The 21,680-nt window shown below is 40.2% G+C and overlaps 2 protein-coding genes across 5 annotated transcripts in view; both read left to right on the top strand.

Annotated features, from left to right (window-relative positions):
• Nucleotides 1-14,367, top strand: part of LOC126595820 (uncharacterized) — a 75,609-nt gene extending 61,242 nt beyond the window's left edge. Inside the window, exon 2 of one of the 3 annotated variants that reach the window (XM_050262122.1) lies at nucleotides 13,791-14,367. In XM_050262122.1, coding sequence (XP_050118079.1) covers nucleotides 13,791-13,889 — 99 coding nt within the window. In that variant the 3' untranslated portion in view covers nucleotides 13,890-14,367. Of the gene's footprint in view, nucleotides 1-6,238; nucleotides 6,689-13,476; nucleotides 13,619-13,790 lie in introns of those variants that run through there. The other 2 variants (XM_050262124.1, XM_050262123.1) reach the window with 2 other exon arrangements.
• The window catches only part of LOC126595816 (uncharacterized), a 99,602-nt gene that overhangs the window by 49,385 nt on the left and 28,537 nt on the right, over nucleotides 1-21,680 (top strand). The gene's annotated exons all lie outside the window — the stretch shown is intronic.

Here is a 21,680-nt window from a genome sequence, read left to right as displayed (position 1 = left end):
AGTACATTACATGGACTGATGAATGTGCTGAGGTATTCAAGAACATTAAAGACTATATGAGTAAAGCCCCTATGCTCTCCAAACTTGAGGTTGGTGACACTCTCATTATCTATCTGTCGGTATCGGCTTCAGCAGTAAGTTCCGTTCTTATTCGAAATGATGGTAATGTCGAACGGTCTGTCTACTACTCTAATAAGGCCTTATAAGATACAGAGACACGATACTCCAATATTGAGAAAATGGCTCTAGCATTGGTTATGTTTGCTCGAAAACTTCGCCATTACTTCCAAGCACACTCCATCATCGTGCTTACCAATCATCCTCTTCGACAGATACTCAAAAGTCCTGACACTTCCGGGCGAATGATCAAATGGGCGATAGCATTGGGTGAGTTTGACATCTCCTACCAACCAAAGCCAGCTGAGAAGGGCCAAGCAGTGGCAGACTTCATCGCCGACTTCATATATCCTGTTGACATTGTTTCTACGCCTAAAAAAATGGTTTCATTACCTTCGGAAGCTTAGAAAATAGAACCAATAGCCCCAGCATGAAGTCTATATGTTGATGGCTTGTCCAACCAACAGGGTTGTGGAGCAGGACTAGTCATTATGACCCCTGACAAAGTGGCAATGAAGTATGCTCTTCGTTTCAAATTCAAGGCGTCGAACAATGAGGCCGAATATGAAGCCCTCCTAGCGGACTTACATTTGGCCAAACACCTTGGGGTTAAACGAATTGATATCTTCAGTGACTCCCAATTGGTGGTTAACCAGGTCACCAACAACTTTGACGTTAAGGATAGCTCCATGGCAGCATATCTGGCACAAACACAATTATTGTTTAAGCACTTCCACTACCAGATCACCCAAATTCCTCGAGCGGCAAACAGTCATGCAGATGCTTTGGCTCGCCTCGCCTTAGCGGTGGAAGATAAGATTGGGAGAAAAATTCAAGTCGAATTGTTGGCAGCACCAAGCACCATGGCTGCGGAAGTGTGCAACTTACAACAGGAAGATAGTTGGATAACCCCGATTTATAGATTCCTTGCTCATGGCACCCTTCCAAATAACAAAGTCCAAGCTAAGCAGATTCGATACAAGGCTACCCATTACTTGATCATTAATGACCAACTCTACAAGCGAGGTTTTAACCTACCATACCTAAGATGCCTTACACCCGTAGAGGCATAAACTGTCATTCAGGAAATACATGAAGGAATATGCGGAGATCATGCTGGATCTCGATCCTTAGCACATAAGGCTTTTCGCTAAGGATATTACTGGCCAACACTCCACCAAGATGCCATCAGAATATCTCGCTTATGTGATAAGTGTCAACGCTACGCAACTATTCCTCACTCCCATCCCGAGCCGCATACTCCTATGATCAGCCATTGACCCTTGGCCCAATGGGGACTTGATTTGATCAGCCCAATGCCTGCAGGAAAGGGCAATGTTGGATATGCAATCGTTGCAGTTGACTACTTCACAAAGTAGGCCGAAGTAGAACCCTTGGCAACCATTACTGAGGCAAAAATAGAAGACTTCGTATGGAAGAACATCCTTTGCAGATTCGGCATTCCCAATGCGATAGTCACTGACAACGGGCGATAGTTCGACAGCAATAAGTTTAGGATGTTCTGCTATAAGTTTAACATCAACTTATGTTTTGCCTCCCCAGCTCATCCCCAGTCTAATGGACAAGTTGAAGCCATCAAGAAAATAATCAAGCGAACTTTGAAAACTAGCTTGAACAAGGCTAAAGGTTGTTGGCCAGAATTTGTACCCCAAGTTCTTTGGTCATACCGCACTTCGTATCGGACATCAACAGGAGAAACACCATTCTTACTTGCCTTTGGTACAGAGGCAGTTGTCCCAGTTGAGCTTGAGCAAGCAACGTTCCGAGTCCAGAACTATGGGTAAAGCGAAAATGACAAACAACTTACCCTCAACTTAGATCTAGTCGAGGAACACATAAACCAGGCTCACTTGAGAAATGTCGCCTACAAGTAGCGCATCTCCAACTACTATAACTCAAGGGTCAAACCTCGTTCTTTCAAAGTAGGGGACTGGGTATTGAAGAAAAGATTACTCTGCGACAGAGTCCCGAGTGAAGGAACACTTAGTCCAAACTGGGATGGACAGTTTGAAGTTGTTGGCATCAGTCGCCCTGGCTCCTACAAGCTTAGAAGCTCTGATGGCAAGACCCTTGGCCATCCATGGAACGTTGATCACTTGAAGTACTATTACAAGTAAACTCACATTGTACAAGTGTTAAGCTTCAGTCGTTCGGCATCCTATGTAACGAAGACTATTTGGCATGAATTCAATAAAGAGGTGATTTAGACAACTCGATCCTAATCCTTTTACATTCCTAGCAATGAAATACTCAGGTTCAAAGCTTCAACATGAATGCTTCCAACATGAAACAAAGTCTAAGTATATGTTAACAAGACTATACCAATAAACGAACAGCTTCACAGTATATTCGTTCAATCATACATTCTAACATATTCATACATAAGCCAAATGTGCTTCGAAAGGGTTCAACATTGTGTCATTCGACACTTGCTACAATGTGCCTCGACACTTTGCCCTTATTCTCACTAACCAGGTGATGAAATGTGAAGAAGGAACTCATCTTCATGCCACCAACCAGGTGATGAAATGTACAACCTATACTCTCCTTCATGCCACCAACCAGGTAATGAAATGTAGAACCCGTACTCTAATGTCATTTAGCAGCTTGCCACTCATGTCACCAACCTGGTGAAGAAGGAACTCATCTTTATGCCACCAATCAGGTGATGAAATGTACAACCCGTACTCTAATATCATTTGGCAACTTGCCACTCATGCCACCAACCAGGTGAAGAAAGAACTCATCTTCATGCCACCAACCAGGTGATGAAATGTACAACCTGTACTCTAATATCATTTGGCAACTTGCCACTCATGCCACCAACCAGGTGAAGAAGGAACTCATCTTCATGCCACCAACCAGGTGATGAAATGTACAACCCGTACTCTAATATCATTTGGCAACTTGCCATTCATGCCACCAACCAGGTGAAGAATGAACTCATCTTCGTGCCACCAACCAGGTGATGAAATATGATGAAAGGTGATGAAGGAATTCACCTTCGTACCACCAACCAAGTGATGAAAGCAACTCACCATTCATTCCACATACCAGAAGACAAGTGGTACAACTTGTACATGTGAACTTCAAGCATTCACAAATAATCAAAAACCCTCAAGCTTGACAACTCAACAAGGGGAGCACTTATGCCCAACAAGAGTTATAGTCACCAACAAAGTCTTATTACAAGCCAACAATAACTTCAGTGCATGGCATACGAAGATCAAGCTATTCAGCCATCTTGCATCATCTTCAAACATTTCTCCTCTAACAATGCAAACACTACAACTCATAGAAAGCTTCATACACTCTTGATCAAGATAGTGTGAAGTAAAACCAATTTATGGTGCCAATAAGAGCTTTATCAAAGGAGTTCAACCACAATTCTCAAAAGCTTCACACACTCTTGATCAAAACAGTGTGAAGCAAACCAATTTATGGTGCCAACAAGAGCTTCATCAAAGGAGTTCAACCACAATTCTCAAAAGCTTCACACACTCTTGATCAAGACAGTGTGAAATAAAACCAATTTATGGTGCCAACAAGAGCTTCATCAATGGAGGGCAACCAAAATTCTCAAAAGCTTCACACACTCTTGATCAAGACAGTGTGAAGCAAAACCAATTTATGGTGCCAACAAGAGCTTCATCAAATGAGTTCAACCACAATTCTCAAAAGCTTCACACACTCTTGATCAAGATAGTGTGAAGCAAAACCAATTTATGGTGTCAACAAGAGCTTCATCAATGGAGGGCAACCACAATTCTTAAAAGCTTCAAACACTTTTGATCAAGATAGTGTAAAACAAAACCAATTTATGGTGCCAACAAGAGCTTCATCAATGGAGTTCAATCACATTCTCAAAAGCTTCACACTCTTGATCAAGACAGTGTGAAGCAAAACCAAATTATGGTGCTAACAAGAGCTTCATCAATGGAGGGCAACCACAATTCTCAAAAGCTTCACACACTCTTGATCAAGATAGTGTGAAACAAAACCAATTTATGGTGCCAACAAGAGTTTCATCAAAGGAGTTCAATCATAATTCTAAAAAACTTCACACACTCTTGATCAAGACAGTGTGAAGCAAAACCAATTTATGGTGCCAAGAAAAGCTTTATCAATGAAGGGCAACTACAACTCATAGAAAGCTTCACACACTATTGATGAAGACTGTTCGAAGCAAATTCAATTTATATGGTTCATCCAAACCTTCGACTACTACAAGGTGTGGCTTGCATCACAATCTCTTGCTCAATAGTGTGGAAGCAAAATTTGTATATGTTGTCTCTCCCACATTTTCGAATTTCTAGTTTCCAAAAAAAAAAAAACAGAAGGGAAATTCAACAAAGCTTCAACAAATGGATGGCAACTACAAATTCTCAAAAGCTTCACATTATCTTGATCAAGATAGAGTGAAGCAAAATCAATTCATGGTACCCAACAAAGCTTCACCAACAAAGGCTTCATCAATGAAGGACAACCACAAATTCTCAAAAGCTTCACACTATCTTGATCAAGATAGTGTGAAGCAAAATCAATTCATGGTACCTAACAAAAAATTTACCCACAATAGCTTCACCCATAAAAGCTTCACCCACAAAAACTTCACCCACCACAAAAGCTTTACCCACAAAAGCTTCACCCACCACAAAAGCTTTACCCATAAAAGCTTCACCACAAAAGCTTCACTCACCATAAAAGCTTCACCTACAAAAGCTTCACCCATAAAAGCTTTACCTACAAACCTTCAACACAAAAGCTTTAGCCATAATAGCTTCACCCATAAAAGTTTCACCCACAAAAACTTCACCCACCAAAAAAGCTTCACCCACAAAAGCTTCACCTACAAAAGCTTCACCTATAAAAGCTTCACCCACCACAAAAGCTTCACCTACAAAAGCTTCACCTATAAAAGCTTCACCCACCACAAAAGCTTCACCAACAAAAGCTTCACCAACAAAAGTTTCACCCATCACAAAAACTTCACCCATAAAAGCTTCACCAATAAAAGCTTCATCCACAAAAGCTTCACCCACCACAAAAGTTTCACCCATCACAAAAACTTCACCCATAAAAGCTTCACCAATAAAAGCTTCATCCACAAAAGCTTCACCCACCACAAAAGTTTCACCAACAAAAGATTCACCCACCACAAAAGCTTCACCCATAAAAGCTTCACCAACAAAAGCTTCACCAACAAAAGCTTCACACTATCTTGATCAAGATAGTGTGAAGCAAAATCAATTCATGGTACCCAACAAAGCTTCAACACCAAAGTTTCATCTACAAAGCTTAAATATATATATATATATACACACATACATATAATCGAAAATTCGAAAATAAAAAATAAAAAATTTTAAAAAAAAATTGAAAAAAAAATTGCCTAGGCCTCATCTTCTTTGGGTCTAACAACTTTCATAACAAATATATATGAAGAAGGAATTTTGGGGTACCACTTAGAAATGAAATGCCTCATTCGTCAACTCCCTCGACCGGAGACTTGGGGACTACTACCATATGCTACTGCACCTTGATACTCAGAAGTCTCACGACCACTCAGTGACTTGGATTTTTCAAGTCTCCAACCGAGAAGTTTTCCTCACTCGGGAAATTAAGGGAGCACTACCTCAACATACATGCTTCACTCTCAAAGCTTCAACATACAAGCTTCAACAAAAGAAAAAAAATTCAAAGAACATAGTGAAGAATGCCTTGGTATATTTAACACAATATGTTGAAATGAAGCAAAGCTTGTTTATTGATATCTCCGATAAGTTACAAATATGTATATATACATGAATCAAAATAAACAAACAAGATGGAGCCTTCACAAAGGTTGCTCAGGAGAAGTCTCAGCAGTCGGCAGAGCCCCAGAAAGAGGAGGCATCAGAGGGTGATTATTCGGAGCCTCAGTACTAGGTAGAACCTCAGAAGGAGGAGGCACCGAAGGTTGATCATTTGAAGCTTCATTACGCGGTACAACCCTAGAAGACAAAGACAATAAATGCCTTTGGAACAAACCCACAAACCTTTGATGATCAAGTAAAATCTGACCATCAGCTTCCTGCAGCTGGTCGAGCTTTCTCTTCAGGTTTGTAGCATAGTCTTGTGCGAGCTTGTGCAACTGTTTATTTTCATGCTTGAGCCCTCTGATCTCCTGTTTGAGACTTTTCACTTTAGCCACCAATGATTCAACTTGACGGGTTCGAGCAAATAGACGTTGGGCCATATTAGATACAGAACCTGCACACTGAACATTGAGAGCCAGAGAATCCTTAATAGCCAACTCATCAGACCGTTTAGAAAGTAGTCTGTTATCTTTAGGAGTGAAAAAGTTTCTGGCCACCATCGCAGCTGTCATATCATTCTTCATCACAGAGTTCTCAACGGTAAGAGAACCAGTAAGGGATAAAAAGGATGGGCGTCATATGTTGTCTTAAGAAGGCATGGCTGCCTCTTCACCAAAGTTCAAGTCAAAATGACGGTCGGATGGGCCAGACATTCTCAGAAATGATGAAGGAGAAATAAGGTGCAATAACTCTCTGAACGTACTTCTTGCACACAATTGGTGCCCCTATAAAATAAAGGGAAACATGGCCGTTGGTTCAAAAATCGAAGAGGCACCACTCTCCGGATTTCGAGAAGCAAATTTTCCTTGAGTATAGTATGTCGACAATCCCCACACGCAACATCAGCTCCTCGGGTACCACAGATAACTTTGCCAAAGATCTCTTATAAAGCTTAGACACATAATTTTGATGGTCCAGCTATCCTACCATTACCCACAAGGGTAAAGGAACAGCACCACTGCTTGATAACTAGAAAGTCTCTGTGTGTGTCAACCTCCGTGCTCCGTGGTAAGGCAGACTGGCAAAAATGTCCAACCTTTACTCACATTCGAGAGCCAGACTCCCAACAAGATTACTTTCTCAAAAATCGAAGAGGCACCGCTCTCGGAATCTCAAGAGCCGGACTCCCAACAAGATTGCTTTCTAAAAAATCGAAGAGGCACCGTTCTTCGAATCTCAAGAGCCAGATCCCCGATAGGATTGCTTGTTCAAAAACCAAAGAGGCACACTCTTTGAACTTTGAGAGCCAGATTTCCTTGGATAAAGCTTGTCTGCAATCTTCACACACAACATCAGCTTTGCAGATACCATAGATCACTTTTTCAAAGTGCTCTGACAAAGTTAAAATACGTGAAGCTTGCAGCTCCCACTACATTACTATGACCAAGAAGGGTAAAGGAATAGCATTACTACTTGTTGTTAGGGAAACTCCTATTTATGTCTACCTCCACCCTCCACGGATAGGCAGACCTACAAAAATGCTCAACCCTTCCTCATATCAGAGAGGGCACTCCCAACGAAGCCTCTTGAAATACTCAATTTCCTTTCCCCCGATAATACCTCTGCAAACAAGTTACACCAGAGCAAGAGTATCTTATATCATCAGGGTTAAAAGCAAGAGTATCTCATATCATACTTTTTCCCTGTCTTTTCCTTTGGCCTTATTCTTACCTGCAAGACAAAGAGAAATAGAGCAATCAGTCACCACTTGGAATCAAGCTTCCAGTTAGGAACTGACTACCTGGAACTCCTTGCCTAATTACTTACCTAGCATTGCTTTCGAGTACTCATCTTCAACATCTTATGCTTCCAGAAAAGATACCACATCTGCCTGAGGAACAGATAGGGCAAGTGAGAAGGATACAAGGAAGCATGTAGAGACAAGCGCAATAGAACACGTGCTGATTTATATATTACTTTGTCAATAGCAAAAGTATCACATATCATCAAGGTCAAACACACTTTTGATTTGATGGACTTGTTTTGACCCTCAAATTCTTAAGTCAGCCTTATACTCTGGAGGAAATGATAGGAACATATTTATGCGACTTAGTTAGCTTGTTTTTTGGCATTTATGTTGTTAGTTTGTAGTTATTTTAGTATTTTAAACTATTTTCGTGTGTTTGTAGGTCCAAAGGGTTAATGTGGCAAAGAAGTGCATTTTGGAGCATTTTTGGGCATGGAATGGATAACATATGCTTGGAGCAAAAGGAATGGACGAAATTTGAAGTTTGTGCATCATCCTCTCCCTATAAATAACCATTTTAGCACACTCATTTCACCCAACACTTCCACTTATTACAACCACCCAACACATTCACTTACCACTACATCCACTCATTTCACCCAACACATCCATTCACTTACCACTACATCCACTCATTTCACCCAACACATCCACTCATTACAACCACCCAACACATTCACCTACCACTACATCCACTCATTTCAACCACCCAACACATTCACTTACCACTACATCCACTCATTACCACCACCCACTACATCCTCTCCCTAGCCTATAAATAAATCCATCCAAAGACACATTCAGGGGGACAGTTTAGGGAGAAGGGAGGAGGACACATTCTGCCACAAGGCAGAGTCTTTTCTTCTTAACCATTCTACACATTCCCACAACAAAAACACAATTCCATGCACCTTCATTTCCCTTTCCTTGCCGTGACCTCCATCCAACCTAAACACATTCAGCCATTCCTACATACAAACAAACATTCAAACACTCACCAACACCTTGTGCCGTAGCAAAGGAAGGGAAGGAAAGTGCTTAGACGTGTTTGCTGTCCAACTTGGATCGTTGGAGCGTTTAGGCATTTTCTTTCTTTTGTTTCTAATGTTTAAATTCATTTCCTTTCGTTTTGTTGTAAATATGAGTGGCTAAACCCCTCTTGGCTAGGGGTGATTTCAAAGCCATGATTATGTGTGCAATATAATTTAATTCCAGTTATGAACTCTTGAATCGTGAATTCAATTGACTTAACTATTTGATTGATAACTTATTTGTATTTGTTAATTAAGGGTCGACACTTAATTGGCATGCATAAATCCGTTGCTAGAATATAAGGAAGTTTCACATAATCGTTACAAACTTATATTCACATGTAATGAAGGTCACTTATAAACGATTGCGTTAAGTTCAATTCCTAGCATGAGTGACATGATGTCATAGTTGCAAGTGCTTTGTTAATGCTTATGATTTTCATTAAACGTAATGATCTTTGATTGTATCTCTATTATGATGTCATGTAGGGAACTTTAGAAGAATGTTTTGGGTTGTTGAATGATGTCATCCAATCCAATAAAACAAGGAAAATCTGAGAGTTAACTAGTGATGTCACGGTTAATTTGGAGCATTGTCGTTCATAATTCAATGAAGTAGTAACTGGAAATCGAGTTGTTTGCATACATGTCATGTGTGGAGAAAAAGCCTCGAGCTATCCCATCCATCATCTTATTTCCCAAATTTGTTTTACAATCTGTCTAGTTTTTCATACTTGTTTGTTTGTTTCAACTTTGTCCAAAACTCAATCCCCATTTACTTTAGTGTGTCTAATTAGTTAGAATCTGTTTTAATTTGTGTTTTTAAATGTTTTGATTCAAGTAAAAGTCAATTTTCTTCCAAAGTCATTCCTAGTGTCTAGTTTAAGTTTATTTAGTTGTTTTAAGCTGTTTTGAATATTTTAAGTTTGCTTTGAGTCTTGTGAGTCTTGTTAAGTATTTTTAAGTTTAGTTTTATGTTTTTGAGTCAATTTAGAGGTTATTAGCAAGCCCTCCTAATCCCCGGTCTAGAACGATCCCTACTTATACTTATACTACAGTTGTCAAAAGAGGGTTAAATTTGTGTGTTAAGTTAATTTTCACATCAAGTTTTTGGCGTCGTTGCCGGGGATTAGCAACTTTGCTAATCCCTTGTTATTTCTTTTTGTTTATTTTTGTGTCTTTTGTTTTTAGTTACTGACTTTGTTTCTGTTTGTGTGTTTTTTTTTTTTTACTTTTGATATTTGATTTAGTTTTGTTTCCTTGATTTCAGGTACTAGAGAAGTAAGACATGGATTTTGCTACCGTTCAAGCTCAATTGGCAGAACTTACTTCTCAATTGTCCCAATATGCCGAAAGGACCATAATGCAAAGTGTCCCTACATGTGGTGTGTCCTATGGGCAAGGATATCCAACTCAGCAATATTCTCAATTCGCTGCGAATGAAGATGCTTGGGGTTATCAAGGCCATAGCCAATCATGGGACAACATGTTTTCCAACGCTTACAATTCAGATTGGAGAGATTATTCAGATTACATAGAACCTCAACAATTCCAACAAGATGGATATTGGCAACAAGAAGAGGAGTTCCATTCAAGACCTATGCAGCCATCACAACCTCGTATACAATATGCTTAATCAAACTCAGGTTCGTCAATAGATTATGATCGAATTTTTGATGAAATAAATTATTTGGTGCAGGGCTCACAAAATCAAACCAATGAGGCTCAACAAGATGGATATTGGCAGCAATCTGAGGAGTTTTATTTAACACCTATGCAGCCACCACAGCTTCCCCTACAACAATTCCAATCAAATTCAAGTATGTCCACGGATAGTGATCAAAATTTTCAATTACTAACCTCTTTGGTGCAGGGTCAGCAAAATCAAAATGAAACAATGCTTAATCAAGCTAAGGAGATGAGCGAATTGAAAAATCAACTTGGAGAGATTATGGAGTTCACGGCACAAATTCAAGAGCAAAGTGAACTCTCCAACTCAACTATTGAAAATTTGAAGGAAGATTTTGAAATCCATGATGCTATCACTTTGGGAAGTGCTATGGAGGTTAGAGGTGAACCCAAGACATCCAAACCAAGTCAAAACATGGATGAACAGTTGATGCTCGAAGAAGAGGAGAATAACAAGGCCACACCAAGGGAAGAACCACCCTTGTCGCAGCCCCATATGCCCTATATGCCATCCACGACAACCAAGGTAAGCCTAAATTTAATTCGTCTTGACCCTGTTTCACCAAATGTCCTTATTCATTGCAGGATCATGCAATCTAAGGAAGAAGAGGGTGAGAAAGGCATCTTTGAAACCTTTCCAAAGAATCAAGAGAAAGAAGTGGATGGGGAATGTCTAGAATTCATCAAAGAAGATACACTTGAGATGAAAAATCCCAAAGAAGTTGGATTTTATGACACGGACAAGTCATAACTCTCAAAACACCAAATCTGGCCAAGTTTGATTTCGAATTCCGGCTGATTGTTCTCATTCTCCCTATCTTGCAGGCAGCATGAAGGATAAAGAAAAGAAAAGGAGAATAGATGATATGAGATACTTTTGCTTTTGAAGAAGTAACTTTCCACAGGCTTATTCTTGAACTGGGATGGAGGGTTTTCTGGTTTCCTCCAGTGTATAAGGCCAACTGAAAAATTTGAAGGTCAAAACAAGTTCATCAAATCTAGAGTATGTTCAACCCTGCTGATATGGGATACTTTTGCTGTTGACAAAGTAGTGGATGTATCGACACATGTTCTGTTACGCCTGTCTCCACATACTTCCTTGTATCCTTCTCACTTTCCCTATCTGTTTCTCAGGCAGATGTGGTATCTTCTCTGGAAGCATAAGATGTTAAAGATGAGTACTCGAGAGCAATGCCAGGTAAGTAATCATGTAAGGGGTTCCAGGCAGTCAGTTCCTGACTGGAAACTTGATTCCAAGTGCTGACTGATTGCTCTTTTTCTCCTTGTCTTGCAGGTAAGAACAAGGCCAAAGGAAAAGACAGGGAAAAAGCATGATATGGGATACTCTTGCTTTTAACCCTGATGATATGAGATATTCTTGCTCTGGTGTAGCTTGTTTGCAGAGGTATTATCGGGGGGAAAGAAAGCTGAGTATTTCGAGAGGCTTTGTTAGGAGTGCCCTCTCAGATATGAGGAAGGGTTGAGCATTTTTGCAGGTCTGCCTGTCCGTTGAGGATGAAGGTCGACATATATAGGAGTTTCCCTAACAACAAGTAGTAATGCTATTCCTTTACCCTGCTTGGTCATAGCACGGTAGTGGGAGCTGCCAGCTTCACGTGTGTCAGAGCACTTTGAAAAAGTGGTCTGTGGTATCTAGAAAGCTGATGTTGCGTGTGAAGATTACAGACAAGCTTTATCCAAGGAGATCTGGCTCTCGAAGTTGAGAAAGGGGTGCCTCTTCGGTTTTCGAACAAGCAATCCTGTCGGGGATCTGGCTCTCGAGATTCGGAGAACGGTGCTTCTTCGATTTTTGAGAGAGTAATCTTGCTGGGAGTCTGGCTCTCGAGATTCAGAGAGCGGTGTCTCTTCGATTTTTGAGAAAGTAATCATGTTGGGAGTCTGGCTCTTGAGATTCGGAGGACGGTGCCTCTTCGATTTTGGAGCAAGCAATCTTGTTGGGAGTGTTTTCTCGAATATGAGAAAAGGTTGGGCATGTTTGCTAGTCTACCTTGCCACGGAGCACAGAGGTTGACACACAGGGACTTTCCAATTATCCAACAGTGGTGATGTTCCTTTACCCTTGTAGGTAATAATATGGTAGCTAGACCTTCAAAATTTATGTGTCTAAACTTTGTTAGTGCTGTTTCTTTGCTATTCTTTTACCCTTCTTGGTCATAACGATGTAGTGGGAGCTGCAAGCTTCACGTGTCTAAACTTTGTCAGAGATCTTTGACAAAGTTATCTGTGGTACCCATGAACTGATGGTGCATGTGGAAAGTGGATGATTGAACAATAAGATTCACGTGCTTTCTACTTCACCAGAAATCTTCAACAGAATGCCCGTAATTTCAGCAAAGCTGAGTGTGCATGTGACAGGTGTTGACAAGGCTGAAAAAAGCAAGTGCCTCTTTGATTTCTGAGATCGCCCTTCGTGGTCTCTGAGCAGCCCAGCTTTTGAGAAAGCAAGCGCCTCTTCGATTTCTGAGATCGGCCTTCGTGGTCTTTGAGCATCCCAGCTTTGAGAAAGCAAACGTCTCTTCGATTTCTGAGATCAGCCCTCGTGGTCTCTAAGCAGCCCAGCTTTTGAGAAAGCAAACGCCTCTTTGATTTCTGAAGCTCCGTCGAGTGCAGATTTTTATAGAGGCTGGCATTAAGTTCTATAGCACAATTGAATCTTTACCAGTAGAAGCTCCCTTCTTGCACTTCTAAGATCTTGATTTGTCCGACCTCTTCTCTCTTCAACACCTTTGAAAAATGTATGGCCCATTCGATCGTCGTTTTGACTTGAACCTTGTTGAAGAGGCAGCCACACCTTCTCCAGACAACATATGGCGCCCATCCTTCTTATCCCCTACTGGTCCTCTTACTGTTGGAGATTCCGTGATGAAGAATGATATGACCACTGCGGTGGTGGCCACGAACCTTCTCACTCCCAAAGATAACAGACTACTTTCCAAACGGTCTGATGAGTTGGCTGTTAAGGATTCTCTGGCTCTAAGTGTTCAGTGTGCAGGTTCTGTGTCTAATATGGCCCAACGCCTATTTGCTCAAACCCGCCAAGTTGAATCATTGGCGGCTGAAGTGATGAGTCTCAAACAGAAGATTAGAGGGCTCAAGCATGAGAATAAACAGTTGCACCGGCTCGCACATGACTATGCTACAAATATGAAGATGAAGCTTGACCAGATGAAGGAATCTGACGGTCAGGTTTTACTTGATCATTAGCGGTTGGGTTTGTTCCAAAGGTATTTATTGCCTTCATCTTTTAGGGCTGTACCGCGTAATGAAGCTCCAAATGATCAACCTCCGATGCCTCATCCTTTTAAGGTTCTGTCCAGTACTGAAGCTCCGAATGATCCCCCTCCGGTGCCTTCTCTTTCTGGGGCTTTACCGACTGCTGAGACTTCTCCTAAGCAACCTTTGTGAAGGTTCCCTCTTGTTTGTTTATTTTGACTCATGTATATGTACATATTTGTAACTTATCAGAGATATCAATGAATAAGCTTTGCTTCATTTCAACGTATTGTGTTAAATACACCAAAGCCTTCTTCACTGAGTGGGGTCAGCTATATGAATCGTAGAATGCCATTGTGCTCGGTCCTGTGTCATATCATCCGTTAGATCCAAATACTCTTAAGTCTTTTCTTAGAGTCTCTTCCAAAGTTTTCCTACGTCTGCCTCTACCCCTTCGGCGGCGGAGCCCCAGGAGGAGGAGGCATCGGAGGTTGATCATTTGGAGCTTCATTACGTGGTATAGCCCCAGAAGACAAAGGCAAATGATGTTGGAACAAACCCACAAACCTCTGATGATCAAGTAAAATCTGACCATCAGATTCCTGCATCTGGTCAATCTTGCTTTTCATGTTTGTAGCATAGTTATGTGCGAGCCTGTGCAACTGTTTATTCTCATGCTTGAGCCCTCTAATCTCCTGTTTGAGACTCATCATTTCAGCCGCCAATGATTTAACTTGACGGATTCGAGCAAATAGGAGTTGGGCCATATTAGACACAGAACCTGCACACTGCACACCGAGAGCCAGAGAATCCTTAATAGCCAACTCATCAGATCGTTTGGAAAACAGTCTGTTATCTTTGGGAGTGACAAGGTTCCGGGCCACCACCGCAGCGGTCATATCATTCTTCATCACCGAATCCCCAACAGTAAGATGACCAGTAGGGGATATGAAGGATGGGCGCCATATGTTGTCTGGAGAAGGCATGGCTGCCTCTTCACCAAGGTTCAAGTCAAAACAACGGTCGGAAGGGCCAGACATTTTCAAAGGTGTTGAAGAAAGAAGAGGTCGGACAAGTCAAGATCGTAGAAGTACAAGAATGGAGTTTCTACAGGCAGAAATTCAAGTGTGCTTTGAAACATACTGCGCGCCTCTATAAAAACCAGCACTCGACGGGATTTCAAAGATCGAAGAGGCGAGCTCAGAAATCGAAAAGGCCAATTCAAAAATCGAAGAGGCGCTAGCTTTCTCAAAACCTGGGCTTGCTCAGAAACCACGGGCCAATCTTCTTTTCCAGATTTGTCCGCACTTGTCACATGTAACCTCTGCACTCGACGGAGCTCAGAAATCGAAGAGGCATCTGCTTTTCCAGACTTGTCAGCATCTGTCACATATACACTCAGCTTTGCGGAAATCACGGGCAGTTTGTCGAAGCGTCGATTCTAGATATCGAAGAGGCACTTGCTTTTCCAGATGTGTCAGCGCCTGTCACATGCACACTCAGCCTTGTGGAAATTACGGGCAATCTGTCGAAGATTTTTTATGAAGTAGAAGGCACATGAAGTTTACTATTAAATCATCCAACGGTTGCCGACAAAAGTGAAAGAATATTACCAGTTATTAATTCCTATAAATGTCAACCTTCACCCTCCATTGCAAGGTAGACATACATAACATTTCTTCATCTCCGAGAATGCCTTCCCCAACAAAGCCTCTCGAGTCACTCAGTGTTCCTTATTTCTTGGGGTACCTCTGCAAACAACTCATCCAAAGCAAAAGTATTTCATATCATGAAGGTTGAAAGCAAGAGTATCTTATATCATGTTTTCTCCTTCTCCTTGTCGTTGTTTTCATCTGCGGGACAATGAGAAAGAGAGCAATCAGCCAGCACTTGGTATCAATCTTTTGATCTGGAACCGACTGCCTAGAACCCCTTCCTGATTGCTTACCTAGCCTTGCTCTCGAGTACTCATCTTCAACATCTTATGCTTCATCTCGTCTACCACATCTGCCTGGGGAACAGATAAGGGAAGTGAAAGTGATACCTCGAAGTATGTGGAGACAATGTGCTAATTCATCCTCAACTAGGGACAAGGAGAAAGAAAGCAAATGGTGGGCACTTGGAAAGATTGAAGAAAGAAATAGACCATCACCTCTACCTCGTGCCTGCCTTCCATGCAGAAGAAACAAGCAGAGAAGAATGCAGACTGCACAATCAAATCAACCCAGCATAAGGAGTCTGATTTGAAACCAAGGAACTCTCGCTCAAAATTCCGAACCAGTTTGAGATCAAAGCTGTGGAAAGACAACAAGATCATCTATCTCCAAAACCAGATTTGCGTTCTTAAACTCTACTTTGTCTGGTTTTTACTTTGCCATACTTTTGTTTTGCATGAAATTCGTGGGAGTTTATCACCCATTACTTCTAGTGTTGTTCCTTGCTGTTTTTAAGTGTTTTTATGCTGTTTTGGAGTGTTAGTGTGTTTTGACATAAAAATCCGAAAATCTCATAAAAATTTGAAAAATTGTTTTGTAAAACCCAAAAAGAGTTGTTTTTGTGTGTTTGTTTGTGTCTTAGCGTACCTTCCAACACAATGATGAGGATTTGGTTTTTAATTACATGATTGTTAAAGAGAGTTATAAACATGGATGAAAATGTGATTTACTTTTTGGTGTATGCTTGGTTGTGGTTATAATTTATGAATTCACATGCAATCATAAAGGAAAAATCAGTTTTTGTAACATGTTTGAAAGAAGGAACTCAAATGAACGCTACAACCTTGTGAGACTTAAGCCTAAATGTTTATTTGGAGAGTTAATAATCTGTGCATCATTGTTTTCTAAAGTCATTGCATGATCTCATTATTCTTTGCTTGGTTGCTACTTAGAAGGCGTTTCATCATTTAGTTCCAAATGCTAGAACTCATGCCTATTTCATTCAAAGCATGCTATTGATTTGCATAACACATATTCAAGATGAAGTTGTGTAGTGACCACCAAAGCCAAATTGTCGTGCTCCTATTTCATTATGTGTTTAAGTTTAACCCCGTTGAGCCTTGTTAAGCCTATGTTCTTTGTTAACCCACACTATCCTTACCTAGCCTAGTGTTAGGATCATTCATACCCTTGTTCTTGAAGCATAATAAAGCATGACTTAAAATGAACTCCTTTTTTTATCAATGTATTGCAGAAAGCAAGTGTGGGGGAAGTGATTCTTGTGTGTGTGTGTGTGTGTGTGCCAAAGTCCTTAATAAGGCATGGGTAGAAAAGAAAAGAAAAAAACAGAATTGAAAAAAAAAAGTATGAAAAAGAGCTTTAAAGTGTTGTTTGTTAAAGAAAGGGTTCAAAACATTGAATTCGGCCCTAAGTGTTGCATAAATCTTCCCTTTGTAATTAAAAGTTGATTCTGCATTCTAAAGTGATTTCCAAGTGTCTATTTCATTGCTTTGCTTGCTATCGCTTTAAGAACGTTTGTTATCCCTATCCTTTCTTTGTTAGCCATTACCCCCAAGCCCTGTTACAACCCTTGACTTCAATCTTGAGTGTTGTGTGTTTCAATTTGTGGAGTTCGAAATTGGTATGAGCATATGGAGTCACTGGTTCTCGCATCTAAGTAGTAGCATTCCATTCATGAGATCATATCTAAACATGCTTAATAACTCCAGAAAATTGCTTTCTTTGTTATAACATATATGAGTCCTAATCTTTCGTGTTTACATCAATCTTCTCACATATACTAGTGTAGGGTGTGTAGTCAGAAAATGTGTGTGAAAATAGAGAGTATCTTGTAAGGAATTGAGTATGTGCTCAAGTGTAAAAATGACCAAAATCTGTGGGAATGATGATTTTTAACACGTCATGTTTCATTAAAAATCCATGAGGCAATTGTTGGAAGGTCTAGGTTGTGTTTTGTTTTGTTTTGTTTTGTTTTGTTTCTTTTGTTTTGCTCGAGGACTAGCAAAAGCTAAGTGTGGGGGAATTTGATAGGAGCATATTTATGCGACTTAGTTAGCTTGCTTCTTGGCATTTATGTTGTTAGTTCGTAGTTATTTTAGTATTTTAAGCTATTTTCGTGTGTTTGTAGGTCCAAAGGGTTAATGTGGCAAAGAAGTGCATTTTGGAGCATTTTTGGGCATGGAATGGATAACATATGCTTGGAGCAAAAGGAATGGACGAAATTTGAAGTTTGTGCATCATCCTCTCCCTATAAATAACCATTTTAGCACACTCATTTAACCCAACACTTCCACTCATTACAACCACCCAACACATTCACCTACCACTACATCCACTCATGTCACCCAACACATCCATTCACTTACCACTACATCCACTCATTTCACCCAACACATCCACTCATTACAACCACCCAACACATTCACCTACCACTACATCCACTCATTTCAACCACCCAACACATTCACCTACCACTACATCCACTCATTACCACCACCTACTACATCCTCTCCCTAGCCTATAAATATATCCATCCAAAGACACATTCAGGGGGACAGTTTAGGGAGAAGGGAGGAAGACACATTCTGCCGCAAGGCAGAGTCTTTTCTTCTTAACCATTCTACACATTCCCACAACAAAAACACAATTCCATGCACCTTCATTTCCCTTTCCTTGCCGTGACCTCCATCCAACCTAAACACATTCAGTCATTCTTACATACAAACAAACCTTCAAACACTCACCAACACCTTGTGCCGTAGCAAAGAAAGGGAAGGAAAGTGCTTGGACGTGCTTGCTGTCCAACTTGGATTGTTGGAGCATTTAGGTGTTTTCTTTCTTTTGTTTCTAATGTTTAAATTCATTTCCTTTTGTTTTGTTGCAAATATGAGTGGCTAAAGCCCTCTTGGCTAGGGGTGATTTCAAAGCCATGATTATGTATGCAATATAATTTGATAAATTCCAGTTATGAACTCTTGAATCGTGAATACAATTGGCTTAACTATTTGATTGATAACTTATTTGTATTTGTTAATTAAGGGTCGACACTTAATTGGCATGCATAAATCGGTTGCTAGAATATAAGGAAGTTTCACATAATCGTTACAAACTTATATTCACATGTAGTGAAGGTCGCTTATAAACCATCGCGTTGAGTTCAATTCTTAGCATGAGTGACATGATGCCATAGTTGCAAGTGCTTCGTCAATGCTTATGATTTTCATTAAACGTAATGATCTTTGATTGTATCTCTATTATGATGTCATGTAGGGAACTTTAGAAGAATGTTTTGGGTTGTTGAATGATGTCATCCAATCTAATAAAACAAGAAAAATCTGAGAGTTAACTAGTGATGTCACGGTTAATTTGGAGCATTGTCGTTCATAATTCAATGAAGTAGTAACTGGAAATCGAGTTGTTTGCATACATGTCATGTGTGGAGAAAAAGCCTCTAGCTATCCCATCCATCATCTTATTTCTCAAATTTGTTTTACAATCTGTCTAGTTTTTCATACTTGTTTGTTTGTTTCAACTTTGTCCAAAACTTAATCCCCATTTACTTTAATGTGTCTAATTAGTTAGAATCTGTTTTAATTTGTGTTTTTAAATGTTTTGATTCAAGTAAAAGTCAATTTTCGTCCAAAGTCATTCCTAGTGTCTAGTTTAAGTTTATTTAGTTGTTTTAAGCTGTTTTGAATATTTTAAGTTTGCTTTGAGTCTTGTGAGTCTTGTTAAGTATTTTTAAGTTTAGTTTTATGTTTTTAGTCAGTTTAGAGGTTATTAGCAAGCCCTCCTAATCCCCAGTCCAGAATGATCCCTACTTATACTTATACTATAGTTGTCAAAAGAGGGTTAAATTTGTGTGTTAAGTTAATTTTCGCATCAGGAAACTAGAAAACCCTTCAGCTCAGTTCAAGAATAAGCCTGTGGAAAGTTACTTCTTCAAAAAGAAAAGTATCTCATATCATCTATTCTACTTTTTCTTCTCTTTATCCTTCATGCTGCTTGCAAGATAGGGAGAATGAGAACAATTAGCCGGAACTCGAAATCAAACTTTTGATCTGGAACTGATTGCTTGGAACTCTGATTACTTACCTTGTCTGTCACCTATTTTGGCAAATCTCCTTACTCGGCGACTTGGGGGACTCCGACTACATGGTTTGTATCGCGTTTGACCAAGCTTGAAACTACAAGTAAGCTTCAAGTAAAATTGATACATTACCTTGTGCATCTCCACCGGTTAAAGATACCACCCTTGGATGGAGGAAAAGTACTTCCAGAGAAGATGCCACATCTACCTATGAGACAGATAAGACAAGTGAAGACGATACCACACTTCGATACTTAGAAGTTTCATGATTACTCAGTGGCTTGGATCTTGCAAGTCCCCAACCGAGGAGCTTCCCTTACTCGGGAACTTAGGGGAGCACTGTTTGTACTATACTTGACCAATCCCAAAACTATTGAGCATCGGTCAACGTTATACCGTCAAGGACCCATAAGAGTTTCCCTCCAACCAGGAGGCCAATCACAGGGCGACACGTGTCGACATCAGAAGCTAATCATAGCGCGACACGTGTCAACATCAGAAGTCAATCACAACACGACACGTATCAATGTCAAAACAAAGCTAGAAACTCTCTTCTATAAAAGGAGATCATTCTCCCACAATATTTCCGAATGTCATTTGTACTAAATCATTCACTAGTACTCACTAAATGAGAGTATGTACTTATGTAAACCCTTCACAATTAATGAGAACTCCTCTACTCTGTGGACTTAGCCAATCTGGGTAAACCACATACATCTTGTGTTTGCTTCCCTGTCCCTATCCATTTACATACTTATCCACACTAGTGACTGGAGCAATCTAGCGAAGGTCATAAACTTAACACTTTCTGTTGTACCAAAGTCCTCACTGATTTTGTAATAATAATAATATTTTGGAATCTGTATGGCCAGCCCAACCTTTTAGTCATTTCAATTTGGACCTAAGCCATTTAATTGGTTTAGGCCTTATGTTTAAAGTGAATTAAGTCCACTTAGTTTTAATTTAGGGGATGCTCGTGGTGTTGAGTAGACCACGATAGTATATTCAAACATCCTAATTGAGCGACGTATGAGAAGTTGATCCTAGGTTTTATGTATGTGCTATCGAATTAATGTTTAATCAGTTATTTCACATATAGGTGAGACATTTCCTGAGGATGAGCGGGGCCAGGCTAGACTCAGGGGGTTACGACCGTATGTTTTTCCCAGAAAAGTTGATTTAAATGATTTTATGATTTAAATACCATGTCAAATGCTTTATATCTTAGAATATGCTTCTAGTAGTTATGTATGATATTGTTGACGCTGCGGACGCACAAGTAAGTTCTAGGTGAGTATAGGTATTGATGATTATGAGTTGCATTACGATGGTTATACATAGATGCATTTAGAGCTCATAAACATGCACCTCAGTGTTAGTGCTCCCGCCCGTGGCCAAGGCACAGTCTTTCACGTGATGTTCACCTCTCGCACTGCATCCTCACCTTGGATCCAAGTTTGGTGAACAGTCATGTCGTACAGACCACTATAGGTGGTTCCGACTCTTAGGTGACCTGCGATTATTCGCACAGTCTTCACGTGATCGTAGCACTTGAGCGTACTTATTTACACCCAGCCTTGTCGTACAAACTACATTTAGTGGTTCCAACTTGTGTGCAGGCATACTTGATGAGCTATAGGTTCAGCCATACAGGCCACAATAAGTGGATACGGCTGACATGTTACTTTGATTGATTTATTTCACATGGTTTACTTATTTCATTATGCTAAGACATTTGACATGGTATATATATATGGATTTTGGTAATTTGAGTATGGTTTTGTTATATGTACGTATCCTATTTTTGGGGAAATTATGCGTGTTTTATAGCGAAGGGTTATTACTTTTGGAAAGAGAAATGGTTTTGAAAAGTTTTGTTTTTGCCCACTCACATTTTCTGTTTTGCATCCCTCAAGATTTTAATTGCTGAACGTTCGT

This window comes from Malus sylvestris, chromosome 13 (assembly GCF_916048215.2).
Source record: "Malus sylvestris chromosome 13, drMalSylv7.2, whole genome shotgun sequence".
Lineage (NCBI taxonomy): Eukaryota > Viridiplantae > Streptophyta > Magnoliopsida > Rosales > Rosaceae > Malus > Malus sylvestris.
This window is presented reverse-complemented; position numbering and strand designations above follow the sequence as displayed.